General features: G+C 30.6%; 1 protein-coding gene across 1 annotated transcript in view; it reads left to right on the plus strand.

Moving 5' to 3' along the window:
- The window catches only part of LOC117170634, a 429,481-nt gene extending 413,948 nt beyond the window's left edge, over window positions 1-15,533 (plus strand). Inside the window, exons 22-24 of the mRNA XM_033357538.1 lie at window positions 504-516; window positions 5,584-6,317; window positions 15,419-15,533. Coding sequence (XP_033213429.1) covers window positions 504-516; window positions 5,584-6,315 — 745 coding nt within the window. The 3' untranslated portion in view covers window positions 6,316-6,317; window positions 15,419-15,533. The remainder of the gene's footprint in view (window positions 1-503; window positions 517-5,583; window positions 6,318-15,418) is intronic.
- The last annotated feature ends 6,416 nt before the right edge of the window (window positions 15,534-21,949 follow it).

The following is a 21,949-nucleotide window of genomic DNA, read 5'->3' on the forward strand; positions in this document are numbered from 1 at the left end:
CACACTTTTCCGACTATTGACGTGTAAAATCATCAGATCGCGATATGGAGGTTAAGAACTGTACCAGAAATTCAAATTTCTTGGGTAACATAAAAGTAAAACGAGTTTATTTATAGCCAAAAGTATCGTACTGCTATCTATTCACGTTAGAATAGTCCCACCCCAAAAAACAGCTGTGCATTTTTTAAATTACTCATAAAAGAATAATCGCAAAGAACACAGCTTATACTATGTCAAAGCTTTATTGCGCGTAAGGCAAGTTCACATTCTTTTAACGGTCACTCGACCCTGGTTTGACTTTTTATGCGAATGTATATGTAAAAACTATACTTCAATATATTAATAACAATTAACGTAATATGCGATTAAGGATGGATGTGCTAGCTCTATTAATTGACAAAGTAGACAGTTGAAGGGTGGCAGTACTTAACTAGATAACCAACAAAATATGATTTTTTTAGGCGAGTGAAACAACATTCTGTATAATAGAAATTACCATTTACAGATGGAAGAAAAGTATACTTCCATGATGAAGTGTATTGTTCTGTGCAATAAAGTAAGCTTTATGATGGTATAAGCTGTGTTCCTTTCGAATTTTTTACGAGTTACTTTTAGAACGAAGTATCTCGTCGTCCTGAAATGCGAAGTAACTAGTACAATATTTTTCATAAATTTGGCTGGTCTTTCCGAATTGTTGCGACTATTTGATCCGATTTTCCAACTATTCGAATTTTTTTAGGTGACTAGGCACAGGTTTTTAGAAAATTTAGAGCTATCCTGGAGATACCTTTAAACAGTGAACGTATAGTAGTAGAGAGAGGAAGATTTATTTCAGATTTCAGTTCAACTTAACGCACATCGGAGGTGTTAACACATAAATTTGTTTTGTCTCGCAGTTTAGAACACATATACTAATTATATTATTTATGTACTGCTTGTTCATGAAAAAGGTAGTATAAAAGTTTCTCGTTAAAACACTTATGAAGCCATAAATTAAGTAGTGATGTATTATTTTACAGTTTATGTTTTCAAGATTTTTAGATATGTGACAAATTTGTACCTTGAAATGGGACTCACGTCAATAAGGTGCTATTTTTAATTTTAATTACTCCAAATTTGTTTGAAATATTCAACCAAACTTCCATATTTTTATTGATAAAGAACGAGAATCAACGAAAAGAAAAATATTTCTTTCAGAGAATTTTATCAAGATATATTAGCATTTTTTTAAACTAAGATAAATTTTGACGTCACTCCTTTTTTATATATCTAACTACTACAGACGAAAAGATAATAAGAATTTTTAAATACTTCAAGAATTACACAAATTTCCAGGTATACTATATAAAGACTATTTGATAGCATTTTTTAATTTTTAAGTATAATTAATAATTCTTTAATGAAATTCAAGTAGAATTAAAATTCAGAAACTTTTTGCAATTAAAATGTACTGAAATTCATCCACATTGGAAAACTGGCTATTTAGTTAAGTGAAAATCATGCAGCGTAATGTGTATTGAATAATATCTTACATGTGTTTACAGCTATATGTAAAGATCCCGAAGAAGATGTCTCTCAATTCTGGAAATTTCGAATAGTATGCCACACATGTTAAGCCATTGTTCGAGGCAAGAGACGATCACGCACGTTCACAGTAATAATTAGTACCCGACCCAACTCGAGTTACCTTGTGGTTATAATCAGTGTCTCAAACGAGAATTTCGAAATAGCAGGCTATACCTAATCAAGTATCTCAATTGGAAGGTCTATTATATTGATATCCACTTCATAGTAAATTAATCGCTTAAAATAATCATTTGAACATCCTGTAACCTAATGAAATTTTATTTCACATTCACTTCATAAGATTACAGAAATAAAGAAACAACCAGTTATTTATTGAAGATATTCAAGAAATTCATTTCTGGATATTGTTTTTTTTTAAAGTCTTCAGTCTTTTTTATCTAACTGTAATTGAATTAAACTTTTTTACATTATTTGTTTGGTTTGCTATTTGATAGTTTATAAATTTTTATGATTTAAAAATTAAATATGAAATACGGTTAATGAATATCTACTTCAAAAAACAAGTCCTCGTAGTCTGGCTTGTCTTGACATTCCTTAGATTTTCTACTAAATTATTACTTTCTACGTCTGAATGGAACTCTCTCTTTTCACTGGTAATCTAACTGAAATTAGCAAGTTCTGGTCAGACGTAGAATTATTTTTCAGTATTTTTTCTACGAACTTTGCACTAAATTTGTTAATCTAATATAAATATTTATTTTTCTAAAGCTTTTAACAATGTTAAATTGAATAGAAAGCTTACTTTTCTCATTGTGTGATTGCTCTTTTTGATGAATTACTTTTTCTGTTAATTTTGTATTATTGAATTATTTCTTAATTCAAATGAAGATCCAAAGGCTAATCAAAGTCAATGTCTCATTTATTTTACATTCTTTCTGGCAAAACGCATACCGAATGCAAAATTTTATTGCAATTACATGATTCTTTTATAAACTTGACTACTGACAGTTAAAACAGTTCTACTTTTATGATTGATTACATCTTACGAGTAAAATTATCAAAAAGTTCTGAATTTTGATAGTGTTCATGAGATATTTTGAGGATTTCCTCTGAAGAAGACCAACGTAAGTAACATTATGTTTTAATTATAAGTGTACTCTTTCGCTAAAAAACTGAAAATGTCCCCAAATTATGAATTGATGCGCTTTATATCATAAACGAGCAAGAAGACGCATCGATTTAGCTGCTAAATTAAGTTTTTCGCTGAAAGTAAAAAATATTCTGTATAAAATTCTTCTACAAAATGAGAAAAGCACGGAATAAACAGTCGCAATAAAGCGATCTTTACTATTTATATATCACGATCGTCTGACTAAAACTTTCCTTGTTGATAAGAAGTCCAAGTGAAACGGAAATATATAGTCAGACTTCAGACATTAGACATACTTTTATTTAGTTAAATTATTTTTGTTTTCCACTAAGTTTCTTTATTTGATTTCAACTATTAAGTGAATGGAAGTCCTTATAAAAATGAAACTGTAAATAATTTAACTAATAATTGTAAATTAATTAGGTTATTATTAAATAGTGGCACCATATTTGGAATATTTCGATTAATATTTATTTTCCTTTGTCGATTATTGAATTTGTTTTCATTTCATCGGTGCGATTAGATTATCTACAATAATAAAGTAACCTTTTAAATGAGCCAGCTTGTCAGTAATTTAAATTTTATTTATGCAATACAATTTAAATTAATATTGTGATTCAAAATCTTTATACCGTATTTGTCAAGATTTTTAATATAATCTAGAATTGAAGAATTTTATCCAAGTCATAGACAATATTTGAATTTGACGAAAAGATATTTTAAAAAGCGTCAAATTTCGATGCTTTTGAAAAATATCGAGAGCTCGGAAGATAAAGAAGTAGTCATTCGAAAACGACGTATCACTTTTTTTAAAAGACTTTACAGAATAAAATCGTCCCCAAACATATGGAAAGGGTAATTTTTTGACGAAAATAGGGGAATAATAAGGGAAAAAGTTAGTTTAAATAAAAATTAATATGTATGTACCAAATGGATTTTCATTGATAACGCTTAAGTTTTTTAACTAAATACTTGAATCTTCGGCAAGCAAACAAATTAATTTTTAACTAAACAGTTGCATGTACAACCAAGCAGTAGATGCATTTTCAAACACGAAAAATTTTTTATTGAAGAAAAAAATGTTAAATTTTCTCCTGAAATAACAGAACTTTCAACCCAAAAAGTTAAATTTTCAGCAAAAAAGTTGAATTCTTAAGCCAAACAGACGAATTTTTACAAAACAGTTGAATTTTTAAATTTAAAAAATAAAATTCGACAGAAAAGTGTATTTTTAACTAAAAAATTACATTTTCAACTATAAAAGATAATTTTTAACCGAAAATTCTAGAGCTATATATACAGTTCAAGAAATTCATTTTCAATAAAAAAAGGAATTTCCAACAAGTTAATTAAATTTGTAACCAAGGAGCTAGAATTTTTTTTACGAAAATAGACGATTTTACAACAACTTACATACATTTTGAATCAAATAGTTAAAATATCGACTAAAGCTAGTCAAATTTCCTCAAAAAAATATAATAGTTAAATTTCCATGAATAATAAAATAAATTTTATACAAAAAAAACGAATTTAGAACAACATAGGTAAATCTTTCAATAATAAAAAGAATTTCTAACAAAGTAGTTAAATTTTTAACAAAATATTCAAGTTTTCAACCCAAAAAAATATACTCTTTATGAAGAATTAAATAGTTGAATATTAAACTAAAATATATCAAGTATCATCAAAAAATGGAATGGCCAACTTTTCAATTTAAGTTAGTTCTTATACAACAACCAAAAAAAAACACGAATTTAAAAAAAAATTGTTAAATTTTCTACCAAAAATGTAATTCTTAAGTTTTCAGATAAAAAATTCATTTTCAAACAAAAAATGAATTTTTAACAAAATATTTAAAATTTCAATCGGTAAAGTTAAATTTAAACAAAGTAACTCATCTTTCTACCGAGTAGTAGAATGAAAAAAAATGATTGGATTCTATTACTTCAGTTCGGATTAAAGCGAAAAACGAGAAAATAAGGGAAAAAATAAATCCTGCAAATATAGAAAAAAGGGAACAGAAGAAATAGTATGAATTCTTCATTCAGATGATTTACATGTAAAAAAATCAAAAATTGTCATTAAATATTCTAACCTCGGTTCCCTCGGAAGAGTCACGTAGATTATAAATGAGCCCTTACATTTTTCAAACATTCTTATGCTCACTTTAAAAGAGATTCTTTTTTTATTTTATTTTTTTTTGTATTTTATAGATATATTTTTTATTGTTTCAGAGGCTTCATTCAAATACTAATAACTTCTTTGGTTCAAGATTTCAAACTCAGCCTTTGGCTGAATCCCAGGAAAAGATTTCAAAAATGTGCTACTAATGTACCAAATTCTAAGAAAATTTACAAGTAAAATCAATCTTTAGATTTTAATAATACTAATTATTTTCAGAGCAACTACAAGATTTAATATAATTTAAGAAACTAGTAAAGTGAAATCGCATGTTTAGTTTTAGGTATTTTATTGGCGTTAAAGGACAAAACTTGGTGGTAGAAAGAGAAAAATTATTTAAAAAGTCAAGGTTTGTAAGAAAAAAGTTGCAGATATAGATTAAGTTTAAAAATAAAATATATTTAGGGCCTAGCAAATGGATTTAAAATGCCATTAGTACAGAATGTTTTAGAAATGTGAGACTTTCTCTTGAAGTTATTCAAATTCAGAAATTTACGTCAGTATTTGTAAGGATTTCTGAAGAATATGGACGAAAATAAATTAGGATTTCGGGCATTCCGGGGTGCCTTATCATATTTTTTCGGTAATAGGTTCAGTTTCTATGTAATTGTTCGGAGATATATCAAAAGAAGCTGCTTTCCTCGCACTCTTGAACCTTCCTCTGTTAACACACTAACATCTGGCTATACACCATCCCACTAGGGAACTAACCATGAATGTTGCAGACCAACAACAGCATATGCGACTACAAAGAGCACTATCAGCAGCAGCAGCTCCAGCAGCAGGAAATGCAACAGTACGGCTATTCTATGCCAAGCAACAGTTCCAACCAACTAACCCTGCCACTAACTCGAAGCCTCTACCATTCCTCCGTAGTTAGTCCCCTGCAGACCTCCTATGTTCAAACTAACAACCGGCACTCCCTGATCCACCCCGACGGGAGTGCCAGCGTTCCCCTTTCCTTGGTCCACGGTGACGAACTCGATCTCACCTACGATCGTCAGCATTCCAACTCAACGGGTAGACGTAACGATAGAAGAAAATACCGGAAACACGGAAGAAGCGATCGCAAACAAAAGAGGCGATCAGAGTCTCGAAGACACTCTAACGACAACCATTGCGAGACAAGCTTCAGTCGGGTCCAGGAATTGGGGATACCGGAAAGTTACAAAATCTCGTATCCCCATTATTACGAGGACGCGATAACGGAGTGTCCGGCCGATTATCCAAGGCCGAATTTAATTTCCCAGCAGCAACGCGATCTGGAAACAAATCGGTATCCTGGTAATGGTGGCCCAGGTATGCATTACGCCGATCTTAGCCTGACCAAAAACCGGGACAAGGCGACGAAGAGGTACCCGACGGGCTCTCGAGACGCTCGGTCGCCCTCAACGCCTTCAATCACCCAGTACGCCGAACTCCACTTTCGCGATGTCGGTCAGGAGATCGACGTTTAAAGGTAGGAGACGCCAGCTTTTTGCTCAATTCTCTCGATACTCTATTCACATATATACACATTCTTACACAAAGCCCTCGTTTTTCTCCTAGGGGTTACTCACCCTTGACATCATTTAAATCCCGCGACCCCAACAATTTTTTAATTGGAATTAGTGATGTAGGATTCCAGATCCCTCATCGTGACAAGATAGATTACATAAGATCTCTGAAGGATATTTTCAAGATTCGCGGAGATTTTTAAAGATTTGAAAAATTTTTGAGATTTAAAAATTTTCTCAACTGTGTTTGAGTCGCCGAATCTTAAGATCTCCGAGTTCTTGAAAATCCTAAATTGATGTTTATGATTCTGAATATTTGAATTTCTTATTCTATAGTGACTTCAAACAAATTTTCCAAAGTGAATAGCCCCTCGTTTTTGTGTCATTAGTAATGAGAAAAAAATTACTCTACATACTTTGTCCTGGTGAGTTTAGTAACTATGGGTAACTTTGGAGAGTAAACGGAAATTAAAAATAATATTTTATTATAAATTTCTTAACTTTTGTGTTTTATGAGTTGCTTAAATATTTGATCAAAAATCACTGACCAACAAACCGTAAGCTATATATTCATAAAATAAGATGTATCTTTTCGAAGTAGTTTTTTGGGCTAAATGCGAATCTTATGTCCATTTTTTCCTTAGAATTTAGATTTTTTTCAATTTAAATTTTTTTCAAAGAATTAAAAATCAATCCATTTAGAGGCTTTTTTCTAATTGCATTTTATAAGAAATAAAAATTTCAAAGTCAAAATAAAGTACAGTATATCAAATTCTTCGTAAAACTAAATAAGAATAATGTTCTAGTTCTAATAATTTACAATACCTTTAGTACAAAAAACCTTCAAAAACCTTCAGAAGCGACTTTTAAGTGAAAAAAGGTGTTTGAAATTTATTATATTTTTAATATTTCATTCGTAGCGTATCCCACATTAAAATGTCGCTTTGTTCAGCTTAGTGGACCACTTCCCTGCGATACAAAAAAAAGTAATGTTAAAATACAATAGATCCTAAGTTATCCCTTCCTGAAATAGACCAATTTTTCAAAAAATCTGGTGAAATGCATAGACTTTAGAAATATCTTGCTTCATTGCAGAAAATATGCATAAGTATGCCTAAAACAGTATAATTGTAAATAATTTTTGGGTGAAGTTCCGAAAAGTGCTTACCTCCGATTAATTTGAAACTCCATATAACCATGTGTCTTGACGCGCTGATCACGAATATGGTAGTGAAAATACCCGCAAATTTGATTTTCATGGTGAAACCCATAAAAAACCCATAAAAATCATGCTTTTTTACGTTTATCTTAGTGAATAGTGAGAATGTATAAAAAAAAGCTTCAAATGAAAGTTGTAGATCCTTTGAAAGCGCATATTTTATGTTTTATATATTTTTACCCTACGACCGACAGTTTTCAATAAAATAAGGGAAATGTCGGTACGAAGTGTAGAGTTACTAAGGTCACACACGATACCCTTTTCAAAGTGTAATGGGTGGCGGGAAGGCACACCTATGACTGACCACAGAAATAACTTAGGTAACACACGACCCCTTTCTAACGTCTCATAGGGGGGCACCCCTGTGAATGACCACAGAAATAGCTAAAGTCATACACGACTCCCTTCCCAGCGTTTCATGGGGGCGGAAAGGCATCCTAATGACTGGTCATAAAAATAACTTAGGGCAGACACGACCCCCTTTTCAGGATGTCATGGGGGACGGGAAGGAGCCCCTGTGACTGGTCCCAGAAAAACTTAGGTCACACATGACCCCTTTTCCAACGTGTCATGGGGGGGGGGCGGGAAGGAATCCCAATTACTGGTCACAAAATGAACTTACATCAGACACGACGCCATTTCCAACCTGTCATGGATGCGGAAAGGCACCCCTGTGACTGGTCCCATACAAAACTTAGGTCACACACGACTCATTTCCAACATGTCATGGGGGCGGGAAGGCATCCCAATGTCTGGTCACAAAAATAACTTAAATAACACACGACCCCCTGTCCAGCGTCTCATGAGGGCGGGGAAGCACCCATCTGACTGTGCACAGAATTAGACTCAAGCTTCCAAGTTTTTTTTATGTTCAGTATTTCTGCGATTTTCAATATTTAACGTCCATCCAGCCTTCGAGGAATTTTTCATACAATTTAAGTCACACCACTAATCATTTAATCATTTGTATATCTGTGATTTTTCATATTTATCTTCTATTCTTTCGAAAACCATCAGTCGTAGGGTCAAAACATATTTAACATAAAATATGTATTTTTATAGGAACTAGAACCTTTATTTATAGCTTTTTTATCAATTTTCACTATTCCCTGAGATAAACGTAAAGAAACATGATTTTTATGAATTTTTCATGGTTTTCACCATGAAAATCAAAGTTGCTGGTATTTTCACTATTATATTCGTTATCAGCGCGTCCAAATACATAGGTATATAAACTTTCGAATTAATCGGAGGTAAGCGCTTTTCGGAACTTTATCGTAATTTTTAAAATATTAATTAGGAAAGTGAAGTTATTTTAAAAAATAATAAATTTCGCAAATAATTTATATTTTATTCAGAAAGGTCACTTTTCTAGGTAAAATTTCAAAAAATATTCAAATAAGATTGTTTTAGGTACAAGAACGAATTTGTGGTGCAAAGAAGCGAGATGTTTCAGAAACTAAGAGCTTAACAAGATTTTATGAAAAATTAGCCCATTTCATGAAGCGATGACTTAGGTTATCCTAGTATATATAGAAAAATGTTTTCTTTTTCAGTTTTTCGAGGAAATTTAGTCAACTCAAACTTAACAATGTCACACTTTCATGCAGGATACACTACAAATAATATATTTAAAAATATGAAATTTTACACAATGTTTTCGCCCGAAAGTCGCTTCTGAAGGTCATAACTACTAAAATATAGCATAACTCTTTTTCAGTTTTTAGGATAATCTTATATAATTATTTTGTTTCTGAATTTTTTTTACAAAATGCACAAGAAACTATCAATTTCAAAAAACTGAGTTTTCACCGTTTTCAAATAATTTGAATGGGTTCAAAGTGCACTGTAAAAGAAATTTCTGGTAATTTCACCACTTTCAGGGTAGATCCGATTATTACCTACTCCCAAAGTAACGTTTTCACTGGCAACAACGAAGATCTACTTTCAGTATCGAATTTAACTTTTAGGTTATGTAAGTTTCCAGACAGATTCCCTGAAACTACAAATGCATTATGAATTTTAGGTGATGGTATTCTACCTAAAATATTTGTATTCTTATTCAACATGGTGACTTTAGCATCTACGTGAGGAATGTGAATAATGGTAATTTGACTAGAAATTGTAAATTTCCCGTTCAAATGAGGAATACAGCAGAAAGCAGTTTTTTAAATAAAAAAATTCTTGCTTAACATTTTGAATCAATTTTGCTAATAAATTTTTCCATAATGTGTACCATTATGAAACACGCTCTTTCACGCATAATTTTGATTTTACCATTTTTTCATTATTCTCTGTAACTTTGAAACTTCATAATTAGTTGTACTTATACCAAGTTTAGAGCTGTGCAAGGACGCCGCATTATCAATTATCAAAGTTAAAGACGCGAGATTATGTTGGAAAAAGGAATTTTAACCATTTCTGGACTTTTAATAGCGTCAAAAAATTAAAAACTCTGAGAGTAGGTCCATTTATTGCCTACTCTGAAAGTCACAGATTCACAAGAAGAAACTATACTTCTACAATGCCTTGCTATATTGTCAGTCTAAAAGTGGTAAAGTTACAAGATTGATTGGAACTTCTAGCATGCAAGTGGTATTCATCCTATGCTCAGAGTAGTAAGATTGCACTAATTTTTTTTGTAAGTTTACCATTTCAAGTGGTACAATTTTTTATTTTGAACAGAGTGTATTGCTGCTCTCTAAAAATTTGGAATCTTTTTTTTTAAGCAAAGCAAAACTTAACGACTGAGGTTTTGGCAAGTCAAGGTTTAAAAAAGCTGTACGAAAACAGTTTAACCGTACATAATTGAAAAAGAAAACCTAACAATTTTTTTAATTTTTGGTTGTATATTTTTAGGAATTGTCCCCAAAAAAGCAACAAAAAACCAGGATAGGAAAAGAGCTTTTTAGTCAAAACTAGTTTAAACTAGGCTTGCATAATTTACGCGTATTCTTTTGAATTCTCTGGTATATATGCAATCTAGCACAATTGAATTGAATTGAATTGACTTCAATTTTGTCGATTTCCTTTCAAGTCGCTTAAATCATCTTCAATTCCCTCACATTTGTCAGCTTTACAGAAAGGAATATTTTATCTATGATGGATCTTGAAAACCATTAGTGCTGGAACTATCAACTTCTTTGAATTTGTATGCATCGAAAGGCTCAGACAATCACTCTTCTTGAATAAAAAAGTATAAAACTTTTGCAAAAAAAAAAACCAAACAACTTTACATTTGGGTAAAAAATGGAGGTCCGATTCGCATTCATCATGAAAGGCTACTATCGTAGTGACAAATAAAATTTTATTAATACACAAATCGCATTCTATTGCGATCAGTCTTAAATCGCATATCTATTGATTTCCAAAACTCCCTTTCCAAATTTTAACTCAAACTTTGTTTTTAAATGCCAATTCATTATTTTTAACATCGAGGCTACATGCAGTGATGTACTAATTAGTGAATTTTAACATTCTATTCTCATTTACAATCTTCGAACTACATTTCGATGGGTTCTACGAAGAATATACTATCTTTTTGTTACTGTTAAGAATTAGGCTAACTTCATTTTGTATGGAATGTAGTAAAACGGAGAAGTGTTAAAAAAGTATAAATCTTTTATAATTTCTTGTTTTGAAAGTTATAGGAACCTAAATTATAATATAAACTATAATACAAAATGCTGAAGTTTGGAATTCGTTGGAAATATTTCGAAAAATAATACGTTATTTATTCCGTCCGAAAACTTAGCTAAACGAAGTTAAGCTAATTCTTAACGGGAACAAAAAGATAGCCTATTCTTCGTAGAACCCATCGATTTATACACATATTTTAATGTAAAAATGTAAATTTTTTCAGCTATTTAATATGAATAAACATGAAAGTACACCACTAAATATATTAAATGTAACCACTTGAAGTATATAACTCATATATCAATTTTTTTTATAGTCAATAATATTGCCTGATTATATATCAAATTTGGCAGACATATTAATCAGAATATTAATTACTATGATAATTTGTATAATTTCCAAAAAAAAATTCATCTTCAAAACCTTAATATAAATATTGCAATAACTATATATTTAACATTGTACAATATCCTTCACTAAAATTTCTTTTGGTCAGCATTTTTTAATAAGTACATCCAATTAGTCCGATAATCCACTTTTTTAAAATAATGAGTCATATTATGGAATAGGTTAAGTTCAAAATAAAATACATGAAATTTTCTAAAAAGATATAGATGCCTTTGAGTAAGGAATAGCAATTACGTGAGCTAGAAATTCGTAATTTGCAGTCAAATGGTTTAAAGTAAGTTCATTCAGGGAAACGATCTATATACCATTTTACCTGATAAACTTCATTCACTCTATCTGATTTTAGAAAATCAATCATAACACGATACTATATTCCATTTCTCTCAAGCCCACAACTAGTATCATTCCACGCAAGACAGCCTTCAAACCCATTACTCATCTGCTCTTAATTGTGCTTGAATTTTTATTGTATATTTATACTTATAAAATCAAACCAAAGCACAATGACAACCTATACGTTTACATACAATGACCCTTTCTCTTTACTTTTCCTCTCCACCTTAACATTTTGTTTAAAATATTTTCAATTCATGTAGGAAGCACGTTTTTCCAAGGTTCTCAGTATTTTTCTACTCCTCAGATTAACTATTTCTTTACAGGCGACCGAAAATTCTGACATGCACCAATGCGAGCAAGAGCTTCCTGCCAAAATGATTAAATATGATTTAAAATGATTGAAAATGATTGAAAGTGATAATTCATTGAAAAATGCGAAAATTGAAAAGATCATACGAATTTTATGATTTTGAAATTTGTATATTTATCTTCAGAGAAGAAGAAAAAGATTTGAAGAGTAATAAGTAGCATAAGCACTTTTTAATAAGTTCTTTGTGTGAAAAATTGTTTATACCAAGCAAAAAGATTTTTTTTTAATTGGCAACTGTTTATAAAGCCGAGAGAGAACCCTAATTTTCTAATAGACATCTCTCTTTAAATTCTGATCTAAAAAAACGATTATAAGTGTTTGCAGTAAACTATGTCCCTCGATTTTAGAAACTAAGCACTTCTTGATTTACAATTTTTGAAGTCGATCTATATTGCTGTATATCTAAACTGCAAGTACTGGCACATTTTAATTCTAAGTTGCATGAGATTTCTACCTAGAGAACAAATTACTATGCTGAAAAGCCTCTATATTTTGTGGAGGGCATGTAGAAAATGACAATGTAGCAACATTAATTCATCCTAGTGTTCATCCCCCTGACCCAAGTTAACGTTTACACTCTAACCAAATCGTGACTGTATGATTTGCAAATTATATAAAAATGATTTCGAGAGAACCACTCGTGAAAATTATATCTCACTGTCTGTTCATAGGAGGGTCCACCGAGAATGAGCAACACGTATATTTACTAGAAGAATTTGCGATCTCAATGATTGACTATAGGTACATAATTGTGAAGCTCATCCATTATATTAGGATTCCCCTTCTGCCTATAGAAGTTTCAGAATAAAAATTGTCTGACTCTGAATGTTTCCGAAGTTGATGCTCAACTTAAAAAGTAATTATATAGGTAGTGCATAAAATGAAAAGCTTGACTTTAATTTGTGATGTGGCTTCTCCGGAACATGTAATAATAAAATATTTTTTATAGAGTTTCTTCCGCATATCGCTTAGTGCAAATCCAGACGGAAAAATTATACATGATCAAAAATATGATAAATAATTTCTACCACTATGTATTAACTATATGTAATTTGTTCGGCTGGAAAAGCTTTTCCTACAGTTCCTGAACATAATTATAGTTTACTTCTTTTTTTAAAACTGCACCCAATACTTTAAACCTACCATGGTTCGTATAAAGGTAGCTGAGTCTGAGATTGCAGTTTTCTCTCTTTCAGAGCTGCCTTTGACTTACTTTTCGAGTTCTTTTTTCAAGCAAAAGCCATCTCATTTCAGTCGAGAAAGTAACCATAAAATTGTACGTTCTTTTTTTCTACCTCTTGAATTTAACTTTTCTTTTCCATTTCCATCTATTTGGAGTGGCAGCCACACTTCCAAAAGGTACTTTCGAACTGATTGTAATGCCTTCATTATTGAATTTAAAATATGTATGTACGAGTTTGAGCTAATGCCAGAAAAAGCATCAACTTCTCTTTATTCATAAGAGTTAGAACATTTATATACATGCAACTTGGGTGAAGCTGTAGCAAATTGTATAGCCAACGTTATTCTAAAATTGAATTTGATTCGCCAGTTTCCTAATACTTGCTTTGCTGCGCTTAAATATTAATCAATTTCTTGACGAGTTGTGAAATTGAGCTAGGTTAAATTATTATGATCATTCTGGAATATAACTATTGAATAAGATATCGTGCCATGAAAAGAACCTCTGATACTATTTTGCAAGGTAGATATTGGAACAATATTTTTTTAGTTAACTGATTAAAAGCCTCCCTCCATCATTAAAATTGAATTTCGACTTTGACTATATGTTCCATATTTGTACCTTGGTACTTTAAACTGTTGATTCATTATTAAATGTATATCTTCGTGGGATATATGAACGATTTTATCATTAGCGAGGCTTTTGAGATTCGTAAAAAGTTCTCTGCCACATGCTCTTTTTAACCAATTTTGATAACTATCCGGTAAATAAATAATCTATGTAAAATAATTTGGAATGGCCAGAAATAATAATAAACATGTACACTATAAGCTAAATGTTCTAAAGGCGGATTTGGATAAATTTCAATTTATCCATAATAATTTTATTTAAAGAGTATATGATACAGCATATTTTGAGGTCGGTATTTTTTATCCGTAAATAAGAATTAAATTGCACTAACATATGCTTATTTGTTTCGCATGGTTTTATTGCAGTGATACTTCTACTAATCAAAAATTGTGAATTAAATATTATTATCTGTATAATCTGTCACATTATTGTGTATCGAGTGAAAAGAGTATTTCTTTTGAATTTAACCTTTTTTCCTTGAAAAGCTTCTATTTGATGAGAAACTAATTTTCTTATATTGATATTTAATCATTTCGAACTTCTAGATTTGCTTAAATATTGTGGAAAGTAAATTTAGAAATATATGCATAAAAATGTAAAATATAAAACTGAAGGCATTACAAGTTTAAACAAAAATAAAAGTGTGTAAAGTATTTACAAGAAGACTTACATTAGATTTATTATTTTAATTACAATTTTTCCATACTTTGCAATATTTGCATTGAAAAGGTAAACAAGAGGATTAGATAGTCAAATGGGTCACTAAGAGTTGTTTCCATTTTTAATACCTTTCAACATTTTTCAAGATATTTTTTTTTTTATTATGGTATTTTCACTAAATTCTTGCACCTTTATTGTTATATAGACAATCTAATATTGCAATTTTTATTAGATATTTACTTAAAAAGGTTACGTTTTATCTAAATTTAAGAAAACGTTTGATTAAATTTTGATATTCAGAGACCTTCAGATAACCTTCATTGATTCCGACAAACTTTTGCTTGGTTAAAGTTCAACTATAAATTAAGTACATTTCTACATTTAGGGTGTAACTTTTTTAATAATTATTTTTCACTCTGTCAAATTGACTTAATTAGAGAATATCTAATTGGGCCCCTACCCTTGTTTTATAGCGTTAGAAAATTTACATACAAATATCCCTGTGCACAGCTTCTTATTAATGAGAAGCAATTTCATTTTAGTTGAAAAACTCTCTGAAATACTAGAGTATTCTTTTCTACGATTGCTCTAAATTTCAAACTTTTCTCTCTGCACCCAGCCTTTCAAGCCGGAATTTTCTGACCTGGATTACGCAGACGTCGACTACCGATCATATGGGCCTATAAACTATAAAGCTGCCAGTATCGCTCTGCTGCAGAATCGGAAACAACAACAACAGCTGCTGGAACGAAGGCCCCAGATGTACGGTGTTTCTGACGACAACGAGGAACTTCTCTAAAAGTACTCCTTCTCGCATCCTTCAAAGTGCCATCATTAGTGTACCCAGGAAGTAATTGCGACTCGATCGGTATGAAGTCGCCTCTTTATAAATATATAAATATAAATATTTTGTACATTAGCACGGAATCAAACGCTTCAATTCACAAGTATTCTGGTAAAAATGGTGAAAAATTCCTTTTTCTACAATTTTGAAATAAACTTATTTACCTAAACAAACAATAAATATGATAAAATTTTTATGTATCAGGTGAGATAATTTTTGTGTCTAAATTTCAAGTTACTACAATATCTATAATTTTTCCAAATATTTAACAGTTGAGAAACCCCAAGAAAACATTCGCAGTCTTATACAAGATAAGGTCAGAACATTTTTATAAAATTTAATAAATATTCGCTATAAAAAAGAAAACATCTTTATTAAAGTGCCCATGTAAAGATTTAAAATTTTTATTTATACTTCAAAGTTAAATAATACATTTTATATAAAATAATATGTTAAACCTGCAAAAAAATATCTACACGTTCACATTCAAAAAGCCCCTCGTTGCAAAACGCTAAACTAGACCTCTAATGTTGAATGTCTAAATGAAGCACTGTAATTTTTTAGTTAGGCCCTCGATTTAGTACAAATATGCGACCTTAAGTGTTAAATCAAACAGCAGACAGGTTTTGTTATTCATAATCTCTGGTTGGTATATTATTTAGAGTTTTTTGAATTCTCTGCATTTTTTTAATTCTTTGAATTTTTTAATTCCTTGAATTCCCCGAAATCTCTGACTTACTTGAATTCCTTGAATTCCGTAAGTTCTTGAAATTTCTTGAATTCTCTGGCTTAACTGATTTCTCGGAAGTCCCAGAATTCTTTAATTTCGCTAAACTCTCGAAGTTCCCTGAATTCCTTGAATTTTTAGAATTTCTTTATTATTCTGAACTCCTTCAATTCCTTGAATTCCTACAGTTCCTTGAATTCTCTGAAGATATCGAAAAGTATGAGTTCTGTAAATTCTATTAATTTTATGAACTATATGTATTCTCTGAACATTGAATTCTCTAAATTCCTTAAATTCTCTCCATTTCTTGAATTTACTGGATTCCTTGAATTCTGTGCTTTCTCAAAATTCCCTGCATTCCATGAATTCTTGAAATTCCTTGAATTCTCGAAATTGCTTCAAATCGGAATAATTTTAAATGACATGCACACACAGATAGATATTTTTAACACGAAGGTATCGATATATGAGGACCTTTTAGAATCAATTAGTTACTAATTCTTGGCTGACATTTAAAAGTTTCTCTAATTTGAAATTGTTTTTAAAGACTCACTTCAGTAATTTTAACCATAAAGCCATTCCTTTTCTTTTGATTAATTTTTAAATTATGCACAAATCATTTTTTAGATAATTGCAAAATAAGTACACGAGTATTTTAACACTAAAATACCTCAGAAAGTTAAATAAATTTGGATTCGAAATAGAAATATTCATCTTTTTTAGTATATTTATTACACTTCAAAGCACCACAAATCGCAATTTGCAACAAAGTATTTATTTCTCGAAGGGTGTAACCATTTTTTCCAGAATTCTCGTGAATTTATTTCCGTGCCAGGTGTGTTCTGGGATCAATCTAATATCTACGTCTCGGGGCGATAGTCTAAGAGGAAGGACATACCTCTATACAATTGCGACGATACTTTTCCCACAATTTTCTTACACCGAAGACCTTTTACTTGCCAAAAATCCCTCTTTCTTTTTTACGTTTATTAAACTCCTTCCGTCTTCCAAAGTAATATCTTAGAGTTTATAAAATAACGGAATAGGCCTCGAAAAGTAGGTCAAGAATTAACACCGAATGCCTTTTTTCATGTCCATTTATAAATCTGTTGTTATCTTTGTTATAAATACACACATAATATCTTCCCCAACACTTTTTGATACTCAGTTTCTGCGTACAGTCCGTGATCTTGTAATCGCATTTCTTCAAACTCAACAAGTCGCGCCATCCTTCGAAACGGTTGCTCGATAAATTGAATAGCTTATAATGCATCAATGCGCGCTGTGTATTACGTGTAAAAATTATAAAAATAAACTTGTACAGATATTTATTATTGAGAGCCGATGCGTCATAGTGGTGTAAAAAGATATAAATAGTATACAGTGTACCGCGTAAGAATTATCGTAGGTATTAGCGTGTTTATATGAAATAGTAAGAAAAACTAACGGCGTTATTCGATTTTTTTGTTACGTTGAATTTATTGTCAACGATTGTAATTAATCCTGTGCAATATTCCGTTCCACGCTCACTGCTGTGCGCGACACTTCGGCACTTTTGAGGCCAACATAGCATTACTGTACAGATTACAAGAAATTTTATTTCAGTTCTGAAGTCCTTAAAGCTAGGAGACTCACGCACGTGCCAACATTTTTATTTTGCACTTAAGTCTTAATCTATTTATTGATAATGCTTTTCTCTTAATTGAATCATTTTGAAGATTCTTTTTTTAATTCAGCAAAAATCTTTATTCTATTATTAGGAATTTGATAAACGCTTTTATTTTAGACAGAAGAAGTTATAAGCTTTTTTTATATATTGTTACTTTATTTATAATATATTCCTTATTAATGACAATGAGTGAAGTTAAAGATTTTCGAACTTCGCCTGAAATCTCGATGCAATCATATTAAGAGAAAAATTGATACCAATTTCTAAATATAAATTTTTGAGGTCCATAAGGATTTAAAAATTTTCTATTTTTTGGAGTAGTGAGTGATTTTCATTCACCATAATTCATATCAATCAATAAGAGCGTTCTCTAATTTCACGAACCTAGAAAATTTCATGAAATTCGTGTTCATTCGATTACGTATTTTGAAGCGCTGATTTTGAAACTAACCTTCTTTTTCGCAGCATTAAAATTTGCATAGATATTCTAGATTAAATGTTCAATATCATATAAAAATGCAAAAGTCGTGTTGCGCACGTACAAAAACGTAAAGACACATAAGGTCATTTTCAAAAACATAGGACCATAGTACACGCATTAGACTTTAATTTCAGCCTTATAAGAAACCTTTATAATTTCTGGTGTGCTTTATAAGGTTTCAGAAATAGCAAAAAATAGGCTTGTTTCATTTTTAAACCTGGCTTTCTTAAAGACGCGAAAAGCTATGTCATTTTCGCCTTCAAGTTCGTATTATACAGAGAAAAAGCATACTGAAATATCATATCTATTGATGATAAAGAAATTGCTCTTACCTAGTCTAATCGCAATTATATACTCAACAAATCATTTTTCTAGCGCGATATGCCCGTTTTCTTTAAATTGGCTTTTCGTACTTAAAAATTTGTTTAATAAAAACTATGTTTTAAATTTGTATGTACAACTTTTGGTGACATCCCATTGCCATAAAAAACTATGACTATAAAAAAGGAAATGACTGAAAAACAGACATATGATTTTTGAGTATAAAATAATTTACTTAATTTTTAATTATGAAATATGTTAAATATTTGCAAACATTTTCAGATTTTTATATATTTTTTAATCTATAACGGAGAAAACAACCATATAACACAGTTTTACCATGGACGCGATAATAAAAATTAGAATAAATAAAGTTAGATTTAAACAATCTGAAAATAGTTTTTTCTTCTTGAAAAATATTATTGATTTTTTTTGTATCTATGATATCAGAAAATTGTTCAGCGAAATGGAAACATAATGTGATTAAAAATAGTTTGGGGGTATTTTTGTAGCGATTGGTCTAAGACATTTTTTCAATTTGTGTTGGCGATAATTAAAGACAGGTATTAAAGACGGCAGGAGTCTTTCTAAATATGCATTAAAACTCAAATATATAATAAAGGAAATATAACTAATTATTTTCAACCACAAAGGGCTTACAATTTTAAAATGTGTTTTTATAATTCTAATGCATAATGTCCTAAATGATGTTGCGAACAATCTTCTATTCGTTTTTTGCTGCACATAAAAAAATAAATTGAAATATGAAGATCATTTTTAGGCTTCTTTGTAGTTATTAACTTAAACATTTCTAAGGAAGATGTTGTCCATTTAAGGGTCAAACATTATTAGACTTTTATGTTAACAAAAATAAAAAAGTGTTCCCACTTTTCAAAAAAGCCTCTTCATGAACTACCACAGTGAACATGTTGAAAATAAATTTGAAAATAAAATTTTTTACTGATATATAAAGTTCAATTCAAGATACTGAAGCACTATTTTTTATTGAATTTAATTAAATTCAACTGAGTTGTCCTACATTCAAAGAAATTCAACTAAATCAAATTTAAGTATATTATTGAATTACAATGAACTAAGTTCAGGGTATTTTGTTTGAATTTAAACCGGATTTAATTGTAATCGCCTCTGTTCATGCATACCTATATCAGCTCTACAAATTTCAACGTAATAACAAAATTTTAATTGAATCGAATCAATTCAAAATGATTGTGTGGATTCACGGATTTCTATTGCATTCAATTAAATTCATAATTAATTTACAAAAGTGTGAACGGATTGTAGGGTCATTTAGACAATCCTGCAAATTTTGAAGGCGAATTCAAAAATAAATTTTAAAAAAATTCATATAAGTAAAAGTGATATTAAAGTGATCGAAATTCATGAGCTCAATAGAATTCAAATTTAGCTAAAGTCAATCTATAATTTTTGTTACTAAAGAAAATCGCCTACCAAATTCCTTAAGTGTTGACTCGGCTGAACTTATACCGATTTTTGGTATGACCCAATTGGGATTTAAAAATGAAATGATAAAAGTACTTTTCTTTCTTTTTAACATTTTTACCTGTAAGAGCGATATTCCTGTGGGAATATTGTCTAAGAAATCCAGACTTATGTTTATAAACAAGTAAAAGTTAAATGTTCTCTCCTCTTCGGTGAAGTTTGCATAAGTTACAGTGCGCGTGCATTTTCCGTCCGTGACAGAACATTGTATGTATATTACTAGAGAAAAGCGCCTCTGAAGCATCGGGTTCATAAACTCTATGCATATATTGTGACATAGAACTTTGTTCCCCGTACTCATATCCACGCCTATCTAAATGTAACTACCGGTTGTACACAGGGTAAAACGAATTGTTGTTATTGTAAATCGTTTACGGCGCTACAGTGCGAGGGATTGCATATGGGGAAGGATGTTCGTAGATTCAGCGTACATACTAGGGTGTCTATGAGACATTAGGAGTGAGCGTGTAACGACATAACGATAAGTACTTTATGCCTATTACCGTGAGTATGGAACCCATTTGAACGAATTTACCGGCGAATCGGCGGCCGTAGAACAGTAATGATTATTTTAACGAGAGAAGCCGAGAAACACTCACCTCAAATTCGAAATGTAAAATTCTCATTTAAAAAAAAATTGACTGCACATGAATCTGTAAAAAGCATATCTATTAATAAAAACAAAATAATGGTAAATGCGTTTGTGTAATTAATTACATTTTTTATCACTTAAGCTCGTACCAAAAATCCGATACTTGGAAAAAAGATTTTTATCGATGATGTCACTTCAAATAATCACAGTTACATACACGGAGGAATTGCAATAATTACTATTGTGAATATTAAACTGTGAAGTTACTATGTTTAATTAAATATAAAATAAATTATTAAATAATTGCACTTATACCAAAGGAAACTTCCTATATTACCTAGGACAGACTGTGAAGTTTACAAAACACAATAGTAAAGGCATTCTGTCTATGTTTATTCTACGCTTTTTTAATTTTTCACATAGAAAATAGGAAAAACTGCCATGGCCGAAAGAGCAAAATAAAAATAAATTCGCATTGACTGTTTTATATATTACAGTTACACGCGCTATAAATTTTGGACATTTAACATACAATTAGATATTTATATTTCATTCTAAGCTGAAAGTGAAAAAATCTTGTTAGAAGAAATCAGCCCTGGCGGAAATTGAACACAGGTCTCCGGGGCAGCGGAACGAATATATTTTCCTGTGATAAAGCAAAAGATAAGGTTTACGAATTTTATGATCCTCATGAACTTCGGCCTGTTGCGGAACTAATGTTATTTTAACTGCTAGTTATTGCAACTAAGGCTTTATCATTTAATTTGTGAATATTAAATTTTAAACTTCAATCTGCTATCAAAAGTATCAATCTTTCTAACTATAAATGGCAATTATTAGGTTTGTAGTATATTTATAAATTAAATGAGAAATGTATTTCTTCGTATAGCTGCGGTAATACAGTCTGTCAAGTTAAAGCGTGGGTGGCTTTACTCGCAGTCGGTAAGGTGTATCGACATGATTTTGGTGTCAAAATATTAAGAAGAGCTCCCTCT

The sequence above is a fragment of the Belonocnema kinseyi genome, chromosome 4 (assembly GCF_010883055.1).
Source record: "Belonocnema kinseyi isolate 2016_QV_RU_SX_M_011 chromosome 4, B_treatae_v1, whole genome shotgun sequence".
Classification (NCBI taxonomy): domain Eukaryota; kingdom Metazoa; phylum Arthropoda; class Insecta; order Hymenoptera; family Cynipidae; genus Belonocnema; species Belonocnema kinseyi.